The sequence below is a fragment of the Onychostruthus taczanowskii genome, unplaced genomic scaffold (assembly GCF_017590055.1).
Source record: "Onychostruthus taczanowskii isolate IOZ18803 unplaced genomic scaffold, ASM1759005v1 scaffold58, whole genome shotgun sequence".
Taxonomy (NCBI): domain Eukaryota; kingdom Metazoa; phylum Chordata; class Aves; order Passeriformes; family Passeridae; genus Onychostruthus; species Onychostruthus taczanowskii.
The window spans coordinates 7,770,358-7,785,846 of record NW_024503457.1 but is presented as its reverse complement, the minus strand read 5'-3'; the positions used below and the strand labels follow the sequence as shown (position 1 = coordinate 7,785,846).

The 15,489-nt window shown below is 43.0% G+C and overlaps 1 protein-coding gene across 4 annotated transcripts in view; it reads right to left on the bottom strand.

The window, feature by feature from the left end:
- The window catches only part of TBC1D8 (TBC1 domain family member 8), a 48,956-nt gene that overhangs the window by 982 nt on the left and 32,485 nt on the right, over positions 1–15,489 (bottom strand). For all 4 annotated transcript variants that reach the window (XM_041418019.1, XM_041418020.1, XM_041418023.1 and 1 more), the window contains exons 7-19: positions 15,048–15,242; positions 13,630–13,812; positions 13,103–13,253; positions 11,859–12,073; positions 10,928–11,045; positions 6,587–6,872; positions 5,975–6,104; positions 5,596–5,694; positions 5,014–5,082; positions 3,445–3,685; positions 2,160–2,225; positions 1,457–1,546; positions 1,195–1,295 (exon numbers count right to left, since the gene is read on the bottom strand). In XM_041418019.1, coding sequence (XP_041273953.1) covers positions 1,195–1,295; positions 1,457–1,546; positions 2,160–2,225; positions 3,445–3,685; positions 5,014–5,082; positions 5,596–5,694; positions 5,975–6,104; positions 6,587–6,872; positions 10,928–11,045; positions 11,859–12,073; positions 13,103–13,253; positions 13,630–13,812; positions 15,048–15,242 — 1,944 coding nt within the window. The remainder of the gene's footprint in view (positions 1–1,194; positions 1,296–1,456; positions 1,547–2,159; positions 2,226–3,444; positions 3,686–5,013; positions 5,083–5,595; positions 5,695–5,974; positions 6,105–6,586; positions 6,873–10,927; positions 11,046–11,858; positions 12,074–13,102; positions 13,254–13,629; positions 13,813–15,047; positions 15,243–15,489) is intronic.

The window sequence follows — 15,489 nt, the reverse complement described above, 5'->3', positions numbered from 1 at the left end:
AACCAGCATCAAAGTCCTGAGCAGCCACGCTAAGGATCACTGCAGGAGTCAGGTGGGGCACGGCAGTGCCAAGGCAGGTGGAATGCTGTGTACATTTGTATGTCCTTTTATAATTTCTGCCTGCTTTTAAAAAACTGTTAGAGAAAGGATTTCAACCCCCAGTGGTGCTAGGAAACCCTGTGCTGAAATCAAAAAAGGAAGAGGGCAGTGAAGTATTTTGATACCCTGAAGGGAATCAGGACCGGACAGATGATCTATGGGCAAGTGAGAGACAAGGCAAAGGAAAATCCCTGATTGGTGGCTGCTACACAGAGTGGGTTACAACCAAAGCAGCCATCCACAGGCCTGCAGGCAAAACTTCCCTTCTGTTTCTCTCCCCTCTTTCCCAGCTCTTCTAGAACAATTCGGAGATCTTCCCTGCCCAGCTCCTTTCTGTCTCTCCCTTGCTCACCCATTTCCGGTGGTTATCAGGCTAGAGAGGATCTCTCCATCTATCCTGTTGGGGAAGTTGTGATCCCTCAGTGAAATGATGCCTTGATGAGATCGTGCCTTGATGAGATCACGCAGAGCTGACAGGCTAGGTACGGGCCACCCATTTAAAACTTCACTTAGCAACACAAGCACAGAAGGAATTCTGGGGGCAGTCCCATCTTTCTTTGTATGTCTGTACATTTCTTTTATTAGTATGGAGCCCTTTTCCCTGCAGTAGCTTTCCTTATGCTAACACAGAAAGCTACTGGCATTAGGAAACAGACTGTGACAGCCTTCAGCTGCCTTCCTGCAGTTCCAGTCAGTGTTTGGCTAAGACAGGGCAAGGTCCAGGTGTGGCGGACTAAGAAGTTACTGCTTTGGTGCAGAGCAGGTATGAGAAAACAGAACAAAAATGTGCATTCTTGGGAATTCTTTGGCTTAGGAGGAGGCCTTTTTCCAGCCTGCATAAACCTGTTTGCTTGCATATTCTGCTTGCAGGTGAGGGTGAGTCTGAAATTCTATCCACCAGCCAGTCTGAGCAGAGGGAACTGCTAGGAAGGTAGTTTTTTGACAGTGAAAGTTTTTAAGCACCTGCTCCCTGGATCAGAGGAGTCCAATCCTCAATGCCTGAAGGACAGAATCCAAGTTTGGGCTGAAGTTGAAGTCAATAATTTCATTTTGAGTACACTTCTTTAGAAACAGTACAGCCTCTAAGGTACATACCTGGCTCATTTTTGGCAATTCCTTTTCAGTTTTAGTATCCTTTTCTTTGGCTAGATCCTTCAGCATCTGCTTCAACTGCTTTTGGTAATCTACTGCATCACCTTTTTTGGAGCAGACATAAAAAGGATAATTAATTTTCACGTCACTGGAGTGAATTTACATTTCAAAATAAACCCCAGAGAGCAGAGATAACATGGGAGGGATCACAAGTGTAAAGTTGGTTATCTCATACACTCACATGAGAGAACCACTCTGGACATACCGTTTGATTTTCCAATGACCAGTGGTCTTGATGTTGACAGCAAAGGATTCTTTAATGGTGACTGGCTGTCTCGTTCATTTTCTGTGAGAGCTATCCAAGAAATGTGACAAATTTAACCCTCTGAATTCAGCATGATGGTTATTTATTTTTCTAAAATTTACATACTTGAAGAAAGCGAAGTAATTGTGCAGAGATGTTTTGCAAATGCTTTCAGGTACTTCATTAAATCATACTGTAAAATTATGTTCCTGTAAGACTGGTGCTGCACTTGGAAGCTTGCCAAGAACTGCACACTTAATTAGAAACTTTGCACAGAGAAAGTACCACAGAAGTTTGTCACCTAATCAAAACTGGATCAAGATATACAAGGAGATCTCTACTGTGCATGGACTACAAGCCATTAAAAAATGTTACTTCAGTTTGTATTTTGTCTGGAAGTAACCACGTAATTGCCTGCAAAAGATCTCTGAATGCAACAGATGTGTGAGCTTTGACACTGTAATCTATACATTTAATCCAAAAAGGTTCCGTTTGTAATTAATGGAGTAATTTGTAAAATGCAGAGAGTATAACTACAAATGCACATCCTGTGTGCTCCCAGCTGGAAGGAAGCAAGATGGGGTTCTTCATTAAGCAGCTTTTTCCCAAAATCAAGAGATTTTTTTAGGAAACTGAGTTAATAATTTCCTTTCAGATTTCTTACCTGGTGGGATATGCAGCTTATATAGTAACTTTATCTTTTCATTCATTTCTCCATTATACATAACATCTGCAAGTAAAATAAAGAACAAGAAGGAAGTGAACCAGAGCATTTACTTCCACAGTTTAAAATAAATCAGGCATGTCTCGGTGCACAAAGGACAACTGTTTACATGGACAATAAACATATGGCCAGTGTGTAACTTCAGGTTGTGCCTGTCAATGAGGAATAGCAGGTGACAGCCATCTGTTTTGGTCTTTGTTCTTGTGAAACAGACTGGGAGGACCTCACCCTGTGGAGCTTCAGCACCATTTAAAAATCATCACTGAGGAGGAGGGCAGGGAATCTAGTAAAGGCTGCTTGCTGCCACAGATTTACAGAAATGTGAGAGGTGGGAGACAGATAATGTTGGGAACATCATATTCTTAGTATTTCTCCCCTTCAGCCCTTACTGCTGTTCTACAGAGTAAGCCCAAAGGAGGTAACTATTTCACATGTAATATAATTCACATTTTCAATGACCACTAAAAATTAGATTTTAAACTTTCAAATGCACTCAAATACTGTGGAAAGCTTTAAATTAAAAGTTGTATCCCTCTGATCAAATAAAAAGAGAATACAGGGTGTCTTAGTGTTCACATTAAAAAAAATCTAAAAATCCTAAGTGTAAAGAATACAAAATCACTGATTTTTACTGAAGCTTTGAATTTCATTTTTTTCCACTTGAGGTCAGACATCAGCTGAGATCTGCCACTTCCTCTTCAGCTAGATTTTGGACAGGCAGTTTCACCTATTAGGACAGCTGGTGGCCTCAAGACCAACACTAGCACAGCCCTCAGTCATTGCTGGCCAGATTTTTTTTTGTTCTGCTTATTGCCAACATGCAAGGCAGGGCAGCAGTCAGCTGTGTAAGATTAAGTCTTCAAAAAGCAGTTTCAAAGAGGTACATTGAGATTTCAGAGGCATACTCAGAGCAACAACTTGGTAGAGAGGATTTCCTAGCATTCTGTGCAAACCCAAGTATAATTCTTCAGTCATACGAGATTTTCAACAAAATTACTATTGTCTGAGAAATCAAATATTCTAATACAACATTCAATCATGTCCTCGTGCTGTCTTTTGAATCAAATTGACTTCAGATGATTGAAACACAAAAGAATGAGTAAAGGTCACTGATATGGGTAATTATAGAAACCAGCCTCTGCCATTCAGGTGGCATTTTGACACTCCTGTCTCCCCCGTGCCACCCCCAGCTCTGCCCGCCGGCCCAGCCGCAGTGAGCCGATACCCAAGCAGCTGGCGAGCCCCTTGAACTCGACGAGCCGGTCCATGTTCTCGTCCAGGAGGCGGAAGGTCCTGTGGGCGAGGAGGTCGGTGTGCTCCCCGCAGGTCCAGGGCGAGAGCAGGCGGTAGAGGCTGGCGAACTGCTGGGCGTCGATGCGGTACTGCTCGGCGTACGGCCTGCTGGGGTCGTGGCGCTCCGACACCGCGCTCCTGCTTTCCCAGTAGCACCTGATCAAGTGTTCCCTCTAGGAGAAATCGGACACACGAGAGCGGTTGTTGCGGGGCGCGGCAGCAGAGAGCACGGCCAGCAGAAAAAGGCATTCACATCAAACTACGCTGTAACGTGCTCGAAATTCGCTCTGTGCAAGGTGTCATAGTGATACCAAGACCAGTCCTGTGTGAAAAAGCAAATCTTGCATCAGAGCAGCCAGCCACTCTCACAATTTCCGGTGGATAATTAATAAATATGAAAGGAGACAGAGCAGATTCTTGAAAAAAATTCACTGTGGGCTGCTGAAATTCTGTTTAATCACATCTGACCCAGAATGTTCCTTAGCATCCAAAGGTACAGAGGGTCACCTCTGTAAAAAATATGGAGTAAGCACAGACTTGGCCATGCACATTTATTCTCTCTCAGACCTCGCCATTTCAATACTGTACCATTAGTCTTTTGTTAGGGACCGGCAAAACAGAGTCCCAACAAAGCAAGCTGTTCCTGGGAGAGCAAGGGAAATAACAAAAAAAGAACCACTACCAGAAAACAAAATTCGGGGAGTGCGGGCTGGTCAAAGATCAAAACCAGCAGTGAGAAGCAGGAGGGAAGCACTGAAGAAGAAGCCCCAGCAGCATCATCTTACAACCACTAATGGAGGCAGGATAGAGTTGCTCTTGGTGACAAAGCTGTGTAACACTAACAGCATACCACAGTCATATTTTCAGTATTTATGGCTATGAACAATACACAGAAGAAATGATCCATTAAGGGAAATAATTACAGCTTGGACCTCTAAATCAAGTATAGTTGTACAAGTTTAGATGTCCTTTATCCAACTTTAAGTTTTATCAAGCATCAGCTTGACAGAAAGGAACTGAAACTGGTTTTAGTTTAAAAAAAATTTAAAAACCTCAAAAAGAACCTATTAGACAATTTGAAACAAATGGCAAGGACACAAGGTTGTGGGGTTTGGGGTTTTTTTTCCCCATGGAGAAGAGTGTCTGCCTTTAAAGAGCATTTACAGAACAGGATTTAAAAGCACTGCCAAGTTCCCAATAAGCACAACTACATAATATTTAGTTTATTCTGCATGTAAAAGTTAACAGAACCTAGTATGTCAGGCAGAGACCATTTCCAAGCAGAAAGTTAGAAAGAATCTCGGGAGCAGTTCTCTGAAGAATCAGTACCTTACTGCTCCTCTTTAACAACCACAGAAAGGACAAAACGGCAAGATCCCAGCCAGGGAGCACAGCCCAGGCAGAGGACGGGAGATCAGTGCTGCACTGCCAAGCAACAGCTGAAAGTTACTCCCAAAGAAGCCTCAATGAGGTGCATCCCCTGCTTTTCAGGGAGACCAACCTTGAACAAGTCATACAATTCCTCTAAATCTTCAGGAAGAATTGAAACATCTGGGATGACAACTCGAAGCTTAAAAAGAAAGAAAATCGTGTTAGTGACATCACTGACACGGGCAGATTCATGAGCTGTCCTTAGGTGCAACAGCTGAAAACCACTATTAAAAAATCTCTGCGCTGTTTCCCCCTTCTTTAGGTTCACCAGTTGGACAGATCCATGAAAAGAGAAATCCCTCAAGGGCTATTAGAAACAAAGACAGGAAGTCCCTAAGCTACAGGTCACAGAGGCTGGGGACGCATCGCATGGTGCTGTCTCTCCTCTTCCCCAGGCATCTGCCAAGGGCCAGCCACAGTCACAGACAAGGGGCTGGGCTGGACAGTCCTGCAGCTGCTCAGAACTTTAAAGCCACCCTAAACTGTAATAATGCACATGGCTGCCAAAGAAAAACCATTGGCATCCCAGGAAGAGCTTTTTGCAGAGTCAGCAATGATTTTTCAAGACCTGGTGGCCCCTTTTTAAAAACTAAACCCATGTGTCTCCAGAGGCAATGCTGAGCTACCTCAGTCAAAACAATGCCCTGCTCACCACATTCTGCTTGGTTGTATCTTCGTGGCTCTGCAGGACACGGATCCGGTGTTTGTAGCGCATGTGCTCTATCTGTTCCACAGAGTGGTCTCCAAATTTCTGTAAGACAGGAACAGAAGTTTATTATTTGTGCTGCGTTTTATGACACCTGTATTAATTGGAAATACACTTTTAAAGTGCAGTGAGACCTTGAAGAAAAAGCATACCCAGTCTCTAATTAATCTGGGTACTCATACTACACCTAGTCTTGTGCATGAGAGCACTTCAGTCATGGAATCTGTAAACATGTGTATTAACTTTCAAAGCATGCAAGCTGAATTCAACCTTCTTCTTTAAAATTCTAACTTAACTGACTAGTAGATACAAAGAATTATTTTACCTCATAGGAGTCATGAATCAGGTTTGCAATTTCAGTCACTGGAGAGGATTCCTGGTCATCACTGAAGAATGCATGGTGATTACCAATAGGTGGCAGAGGGCTTTCCTCGTTTTTGACATGCTCTAAAAACCTGAAGGGAGGAAATGCATAAGAACACAGATCACATTGCACTGTGCTCTTCCCAATTCAAATACACAAATAAGTCTTATGGCTCAGATTTAGAAATAAATTGAGTTTTGGGCAAGCTAGACTTTTCAAAAATGCCCTTGTGATTACTCATCTGAGGAACAGCAAGCCAGCCAAATGACTAAATGCTGCCCAAGGAAGAAAACTTCTGTCTCCTTGAAGTCTGGAGCAGGAAGCCCGTGAGTCTAGGGAAGGCACGGAGAGCAGCAGTAAATATTGCACACTGACGCAGGCGATGCATGTCGCGGCAGTGCCAGGAAATTTCACAGGACATCTCGTCCGACGTACAAAGCCATTGTTTAAGGCAGACACTGCGACAGCAGCAGCAGCAGGGTGACACAGAAGGGCCCTGATGCCCACTGAGCAATGCCTTTGTTTCAGGGCAGAACAGCCTGAGGTGAAAGGAGCACTCCTGTGTGGCCATACCTGCTCAGGATCATCAGGGCCTGCCCATCATCCTTGCTGTTGCACAGATCCACAGCGTTGGCTTCCAGTATGGCCAAGCCCAGCTGGAAAATGGCTTTGATGCCATCATAGAAGAAGCAGTCCACAACATTCACAGCACTTTCCAGGGGCATGATGCTGAGGAAAAGGGTAAGGAACCAGGAAAGAGAGATGGAAGCTAGGGCTGTCAGATCCTTCATATGTTCAGCCAGCTCTGGAAGTTGCTCTTTTATAAGCTCTTCAAACACTGACTGGTCTACCTGAGCACCTACAAGTTATAAAGGAACAGCATTAGTCAGGACTGACACAGGAAAAAAATATTTTTTTAAGTTAATTACTGCTGTCAACTGTTAACTGCAAGACTTTCTTAAAATTTAAACAGGCAAGGTGCAAACACATCTACAATGAAAAATGCCATTATCCTCCTGCTGTGATCTCAACCCAACCCTTGTGTCCACAAACCTTACTGTACAACTTTCTGCAAAAAGTGTGTTAATTCTCCTAAGTGCCTTTAGGGTGCAATGAAATAGCAATAGCAGCAGCTGTTGGTCTTGGCTACAAAAGCACATCATAATTAAGTGCTAGAAAAAGCAATCTTAAAGCATTTTATTGCTCCACTTGGGATGCATGCTGTAAAAATAAGACAGTACACATTCCTCTCTGATGTATGCAGTCAAGCAAGTGGGCAGCAAAGTTTTTGCTCTAACTGAAAAAATGTAGGATGGAAGTCCAGATATGCCTACACACACCAAACAGGAAGAATAATATTTACATGAAAGTACATGCACAGATACAAATATATACTTGCAAGCATATGTATCTATACATAAAGAACAAAAGATTTCTGCAATGCCCAGATAAAAGATTTCCTAACTGTCCCAACCAGTCTTTCCAAAAGGAGCAGATCTGGGCTCTGGTTTAGCTACCAGTTCAGTTCTGCTTTGTCAGCAGCTGCTACAGAATCAATGAATAGTTTCTTCTCAATGAAGCAGACTGTGTCTACAAACCAAATTTGCCCACAAACCAGGGCTTTGACCAAAGACACTGAAAGTTAAAAATATTCCTGAATACAAAATGTAGTTAGCTTTTCAATTATTTGTAAAAAAAAGTTATTTCTTTCTTATAGTCCATATTCTGCTAATATTAGGACACAATTTTAATTGCTGAAACATATATATCCCTCAAAACTTCTGTTGTTCAAAAGCAGAATATAACCTGGACAATTTGTGGCAGAGAGCCAGCATCTTTTGGCTTTGCATCCAAATCACAGGGAAAAAAATAGCCATGACATTTCTCTGTCTTAGAACCTTTCACATCAGGCCACAAAGAGCTTCAGCTGGTGACTGAACAAATATTACAGCACCACAAATCAAAAAGAAAAGCCCATGGACATCCAAAGCACTTTTGAGAAACACATCAAGCACGATGCTTTGAAGAAAAAGCTTCCTGTAAGATTGAATAAAAGGAGAAAAACAGATTGGAGTTACTCAACAGAGGGCAATTTTTTTTTTTAATAAGCTTAATGCAAACAATTTAATAGCCATAGTTAACACAGACCCAAAAAACAGAGCTGGATTTAGAGGTATTTGACAGAAGCCAGAGACAGATAGGCAAGACCTATATAAATAGATCATTCTAAACTTAGAGACAGCACTGGCAAAACCAGAGCTTTAAAAGGAACATGCAACACTGCCCAGATCTTTCACAGATCTTCTTATAGTAAGTGCTGCAACTGTAGAAGAAAATCAACCAGACATATTAAAATGGACTTTTCTGTCTATTTTTTCATTAGGCTCCCAGTAAACATGAAATCTGAGCAAATGAATCTGTATTACAGCATGAGATGATAATGAGGTAGGAAAACACCAGAGCATGCACTTGAAAAATGATGACCTTAGATGCAAGACAAATGGCATCTTCGGGACTGAAAAGGCAAATCAGAGAAATGAAATAAGGTTTTCAGTGTTTCAAGAATTACAGTGTCAAGTTGATGAAGTCCAACAGGTAAAGTGGGGTAAGATGCCCTGCTGGTTTATGCAGGGGATGGAAAAGTCATGGTAATTGAGAATAGGCTATGCCTGACCCTTGCCACCACTCTTGACCCATATACAACTTGTTTCTATCTTGCACTATCTGCCTATAATTTCCTCTAGGCACTGCAGAGAGGAGAAGGATGGAGGGAATTCCTGAAGGAGGAGCCCTGCCTGCAGCCTTTTCCCATTTGCAAGCAGTGAAATAATAAAAAAGCTTGTGAAAGGGGTCAGAGCTGGCAAGGCTGAAGGAAGGAGATGAAAGTAAGAAGGCTGAGTGGGACTGAACTGCCTAAATTTTGAAAGCAAAAATTCTAACTAACTAACTAAACACACATATAAATAAATAGACAATTTTGAAAGTCATAAAGAAAAGGTCTGAGACAAAAGGAAGCTAATAAGGCCTGTTATAACCAAGGTCATTAATTAGGTAGCTGTTTGGACTGCAGAGATTACTGGCTGACACTGCAGAGGAAAAGCACAGCGACGGGCAGCAAGGTCAGAGATCGCCAAAGTTATTGAGAGATCAAAATTTGGACAAACAGTATTGGCAGGGTGCACAAAGAGGACAAGTTTGGTCTTGGAAGTGTTATGCAGGAAGAAACAATACAAAGTTTAGACAAGAGCTGGTTACAAATCAAAAAAGAAGGTTGACTGAAATGCAGAGCCAAGAACACGAACTCAAGCAACAGGAACCAGAGGAGGGGCAGGGTGGAGAAGATCAGTAGCACTGATTTGGGCACGTTAAGTTCTAGGGTAAAGCAGAGCTCCAGAAATTGTGCTCAGTGAAGCAACTATGCTGCAAAACTGCACCAGTGCCACTCAGCCAGGGACAGCAGGGCACCTTCCAAGCTGAATTCCTGGCTCTTCACACTGTGGTGAGCTATGGCAGTAGAGAGACACAGCACTCTTTCCTTGGGAAAATGAGGGCCAGAAAACAGAGAGACAGGACAACCAAAACTTTCAGCACTTACACAATGTAGGCTGCAGCCATGGCAAGTGACAGGCAAGGTACAAAGCACAAATCAAGAACAACTCAAGGGAGGAATATGGTTGGCCAGGTGAGATAACTCAGGTGAGTAGCAGAGAATGCTACTTAAGGGCAATAACCTAGCAAGCATCAGAATGTTATGAGTAATCCAAAGCACGCTGTTGGTATCTAGAAATGCTTGAGTAGTGATAAAGCTGTGTTTCTCTTTTAATCAAGGAATGAGATGGACAAACATGGAAGTCAGTTATCAAAATAGCAGTTTAAAATCATGTCTGGAGACAAGAAGAAAAATTCTGACAAGTGGGACAGTTACAATGCCCAGTCCACTAGCAGAAAATACCAGTGGCATTCAAAGCATCACAAAACATGCTGAGCATCTGGCTAAACTTTGGAATAACTCAGCTTTAACTTACCTTCTTGCCAGTTCAGTGACAAGACAGAAACTGAGCAGTGACACAGTGTCTAGAGGGAGGTATGACAACCCCATTCTTCAAGGAAAAGACTGGAAATCTTCTCAAGTGTCTCTTTCCATTCCACAGGCAGCACAGGAGTGCCCAGACCATTTCTAGCTCCCAGAACCACTACTGCCAGGGATTTGCTCCTATCCTCACTTCCTCACATGTGACTTTGGTCCCTCTTTTTGCCACAAAAAGAATGTAACAGCAGATGCTGCAGCTACAGACTAAGGTTAGCATTAAAAAGGGAAAAGCTTTTTTCTGTAAGGGAAGGAAGTGGCTGCAAAGAACAAATACTGCTTAGCCCCTCTCTTTCTGTGCATCAGGCAGTCTGCACAACAATCTTTCAAATGCTGACACTATAGAGGAGCACAGCACACACAGTGTGTGGCAGAGGGACTCGTATCAGCTCTCATTACAAAGGGCTAGCGTAGATGCAAGCCTGCATTGCTCCAGCAGCCAGGCAATTCAGACAGTTCAGATCACAAAGCAGATCTTTCCTACATTCATCTTAAACAGCCTGAGTCTCTAACACTGCACACTCCTAGCCAGGACCCCCAAGCTCTTCTATTTATGTAATGACCAAAGTGTCACCACCTTCTGACCAACAGGAAAGAAAGAAAACTGTGAAGTTGAGCACATATTTACAGATCGTGCAGCTCAAACCTTTCAGACCAAAACCAACCCCGGCTGGAATCTGAGCAGCCACTGCTGCTGTCCCTGCACACCACACAAGCAGATGGAGCACCTCACCCATGGGGTCTGGACCCCAGCTGACCCTGAGCATTTTGCCCACCCCTGTGCCATATGGCTGCCCCTTCCCAGTGCGCAGGGAACACGAGCTCACCTATCACTCGGTGGTTGAAGTAATCCGGCAGCATCCTCTCACACACAGCAACCAGCAGCCAAAAGGCTTCTTCCTCTTTGGCATACAGCAGCAACACGGAGGTCAAAATATTCATAGACTTACAAGGGCAAAGAAGAAAATGGAATTTGATAGTGACAGCAAATCCTACTGACAAAAGCTCAACTGTGGCTATTTTTACAGAAAGAAAAGTAGCCTAACAGGATGTAAAGAACTAAGAAAAAAAACAGCAAGAAAAAGACAGAATAGACAGCAAATACATAACTGCAACCTACAGGCATAGCAAGTTTTCCAAGCTTATGTAAACTGCTTTTCACAAGAGCAACAGGAAACAATGGAGAAAAGCACAGTACCAGATTTGCCAAGATACAAAGCAGATAACTGACACTGCAAGATGTTTTGGGGCTGCTTTTACTGCCCCTATTCTAGTATCAGGACTACTCTGATGTTAATCAAAATTCAGGGAGCAGACCAGCTAGACAAACTACTTTCATCATTTATCATCAGTTTTGGAAGAAAGTGGCAGAAAGGTTCATTAAGCCTGTGCCCCAGTGCACTACATAAAATCTCATCTGTGCAGGCCAATTCACCCTGCACTGCTTCCAAGTATTGTCCAAGAAATGCCCTTTTCAACAAACAGAAGCATCAGAAACAATTTTTTCCCTTCCTGTAACTATAAATGCAGTTTGCAAAATGTTGAAGGAATATCGTTGATAGAACAGAGCCTTTTGGTGAGACTATGTAGCTGTTTTCCAAGGAAAAATGACATTTAATATCTAAAATTATGTACTTTTCCAACTAAAAGGTCGTTATTTATAAAAAGCACCATTAAGAGCGCTCCTAAGAGAACAACAGAGAGGGGGAAGAAGGGGAAGAAGCAGCAGGGAGCACAATCCCGCTGGGAATTTCTCACCTGGCAGTATCCTATTTTGGGGTTCCTGTGCGCGTAGGCCGTGAGCACCCTCCTGAGGGCAGCTATCCCCGTCTCGCTCTGGAAGGCCGGGTGCTCGGGCAGCGAGCGGTGCAGGTCGCGCTCGATCTCCTCCGTTGCCATGCAGCACTTGCCCATGGATGCCTCCACCAGATGTACGTAGTAGCCAGGATGTGAGGCGAGATCCGTCTGGGCGTCTGAAGGCAGCGGGAAGGGAGAAAAAGGAAGATGGGAGTGGATAAGGACGATGCTAAACCTAAATGCTGTGGGAACTACTGCTCAAAAGGGTATAAGCAAGGTGGTTTTCCCCAAGGTCTGTGAATATCCAGAGCTAAAAGACAAAGTCCTAGCAGAATACACTAAGTATTAGCAAAGCTTCCATGACTCAAATCAAGAACACCTTGATTGAGCAAAAGATGTCTTCAGCAGAAAGTACTGGTTTGGGTTGAAAGTAATGGTTAAAGAACATCTCATACCAATCTCCCTGCTGTGGGCAGGGACACCTTTCACAAGACTAGGCTGCTGAAAGCCTCATCCAGCCTGGCCTTGAACACTTCCAGGGATGGGGCACCCACAGCTTCTCTGGGCAACCCCTTCCAAGTGTCTCACCACCCTCACATATTACTGGGAGAAATGTACTCAGCACTGTTCGCATCCTTCAAGGAGGAAAAGCTCCACATTTACCAATGTCTGAATATGCCATATATTGGATTAAGGACTAAACTTGAGATCACACTGTAGGAACATTCTGGATCTCCCATATCTGTCGATGAAATGAGTTGTTTTTCCCATCTCCAGTTTCTGTAAGTCCTGCCAACATTCAACGAGAAGCAGGAGCAGGTCTGCCAACTTTGAGATTGTCATTATTTTGCAATAATCTGATTTGTCAAGGGCTAACTCAGTATTTACACTACAATCTAACTGCTGCTTGAAGATGAACATTGTTTTATGAAAACATGATGCTAATTTTAAATTACATAGATTACAAAGATGTTATTTTGATTCTTCTGTACATCATGTGCTATCATCCTGAGGTAAAACCTTTACAGATCCATCCAGGTACTTCCTTGCTGTATAGTTCAGTTCAGATCATGTCTTTTCCTTAAGCAGTATCACAGGTTCCATGTAAAGGACATTTAATTGCCCTTGAGAGATTTCTTGCCCAAATGTTTTGCCATCTCCAGAATCAGATGATGCCTACAGCCAACATTTCTAAGCATGCCCACCTGAAAAATGCAGCCAGAGTTTGCCTCTTAAGGATTCAGGAATTCCCATAGCAACAAGTTTTCTGATTTTCTCTGTGCGGAACATGCACACGGTTCTGCCATACTCTACAAAATGGTCATCCCACAGGCTCTCTTTGATTTGCTCCCTAGACTGGGAATGAGAACATATATTTCAAAAAAAAAAACATCATGTGCATGTGAGAACTGGTAAACAAAAGCATTCACATATTAGAAATTCCACACGGTATTCCATTACCAATGGAAATGGGAAGTCTGCTCTAGGGACTTAGACTTTCCCCACTTTGCATATCTAATTCACCACACAGGGATAAAAATTATAAATATTCACCAGAATGAAATGGGGGGAGGGAGAAGAAAAAATCCAACCAAATAAAAAAGCTGTATCTAACTTCTCTAACCAATACAGAGTGCATTTTACTAAAAATATCTATCCTGACTGAATATAACCCCAGCTTTTTTAAAAACAAAACCTAAATCTCCTACAGCTTTCCCCAAATGTTACATACCTTTCCAAAATCAAGGCCTGGCATTCCTGACTGATGAAAGTCTGACCTTAGTGCTTCTGCATTGAGCAAGTAATTGTTCTCCTTTTCACATTCACTTCTCTCTTTCCCTTGTGAAGCCTCTGTTCCCAGACACGCAGGCTCATCATCCCCCAGCATGCACGTGGATCCAAAGGCAAGGCTGTTCTGCAATGCCAAATCAAAGTGGTAATGACTGAAAAGGCCAAGAACTACATCCCCAACTGTCCTCACGACAGAGCTCGATTACCCTTTGCCTTTTGCATCCAAACCTTTAACACCTTTCAGGAGAAAAAGTCTTACTCAAGACTTTATACAAATTGTCATTCATTTGCATGTCAGGAAAAGGGCTGTTACTTTAAAACAGAAGTTGTTAGCCAATTCTAAGTGTCCTTGATGACAAGCTACCCAACAGTCTTCTACTGTTATGACTTGAAAGACAAAATCACAGAACAATTTAGGTTGGAGAGGACTATCGTTTTCAATCCCCTGCTCAAAGCAGGAGCCCTCAGCCCTGGTTGCTGGGCTCTGTGCACAGTCAAGTTGAGTAGCTCCAAGAAAGTAGAGTGCACTGCCACTCTGGGCAGCCTGGTCCAGTTCAGCCTAACTATGAGGGAAAATCTCTCTTTTTATCTATTCACATTTTTCCTTGCTAAACCCTGAAGTTGTGGCTGCTTGTCTTTCAACCGGCGTTTCGAAGGAGAGTTTGCCTTTATCTTCCAACTCGCCAACAGTGTTGGCAGAACACTGGCTGAGGAAGCCCTGCTCCCTCCACCTCTCCTTATAAAGTGCTCCAGGCCCTGACCATCTTATAGCCCTCCACTAGACTTACTCCAAATTATCAATGCTTTTCATGCGTAATCAAGTAGAGTCAAACCTGGACACAGTACTCCTGATCAGCCTCATAACTGCTGAATAAAAGGGAATAGTAACATTCCATGACCTGCTGGTTACAATCCTGCTAGTACAACCTGATATGAGATTGTCCCTCTGCATTTTAAAGGCACACAGCTGACTTACAGGCTCAACTTGTTCATGACTCCTCCACCTTTTCCACATAGCTGTTCTCCAACCAGCCAGTCCCCAGCTTCTCCTGTCACATGGGCTTATTTTGCCAGGTTTCACATTTGCTTTTGTTGAACTTCAAGGTCTCTATCAGCCCATTGTCCCAAACTGTGGAGGTCTCTATGAAGGACAACCCAGCTGCCCATCACAGTCCCTGCTCTCCCCAGCACGTCAATCACAACTATGCTGTGAATGTCCTCTATCCCACCAGCCAGGTCTTTAAAGGTGGCATCAGATAAGCACTGGCTCAAGATCAATTTGGGGGCCTCCCACAGAAGACAGGACAGTGGAATAATGGATAAACATATTGAATTAAAAATAAAATAAAAGTTCAGTACCTGATTGTTATTTTGCAAGTTGTTGCAGTGCAATGGGTTGCTGGAGTTCACCTCTTTGAACCTCTGGAGCAGGTTCTCCACCAAAGTATCCCGGTCCTTCAGCTCAATGAACTGAAAGGCTGTCTTACTCCTTATGCTAACAATGATGGGATTAGGGAGGAGGCTTGTGTCCTCCATCTTCTCTATACTGATTACCTTTTCCAGAGACATTAAAAAAACACATTAGGCACCACATCCACAAAAACATATTCAAATTGTCTACGTGTACCAAAACACAGCATTTCATATGCATGCTTTAAATGTGGTTATTCATATTGGCTTTCCTTGATCAAACACATCCTACTGCCTGAAGTTCATGGTCTTTCTAGAAGCTCAAAGCAGATGCCAGAAAGTATCCCATATGCCTTTTTTTTTTCCCGAAATTACTTTGCATCCCACTTCT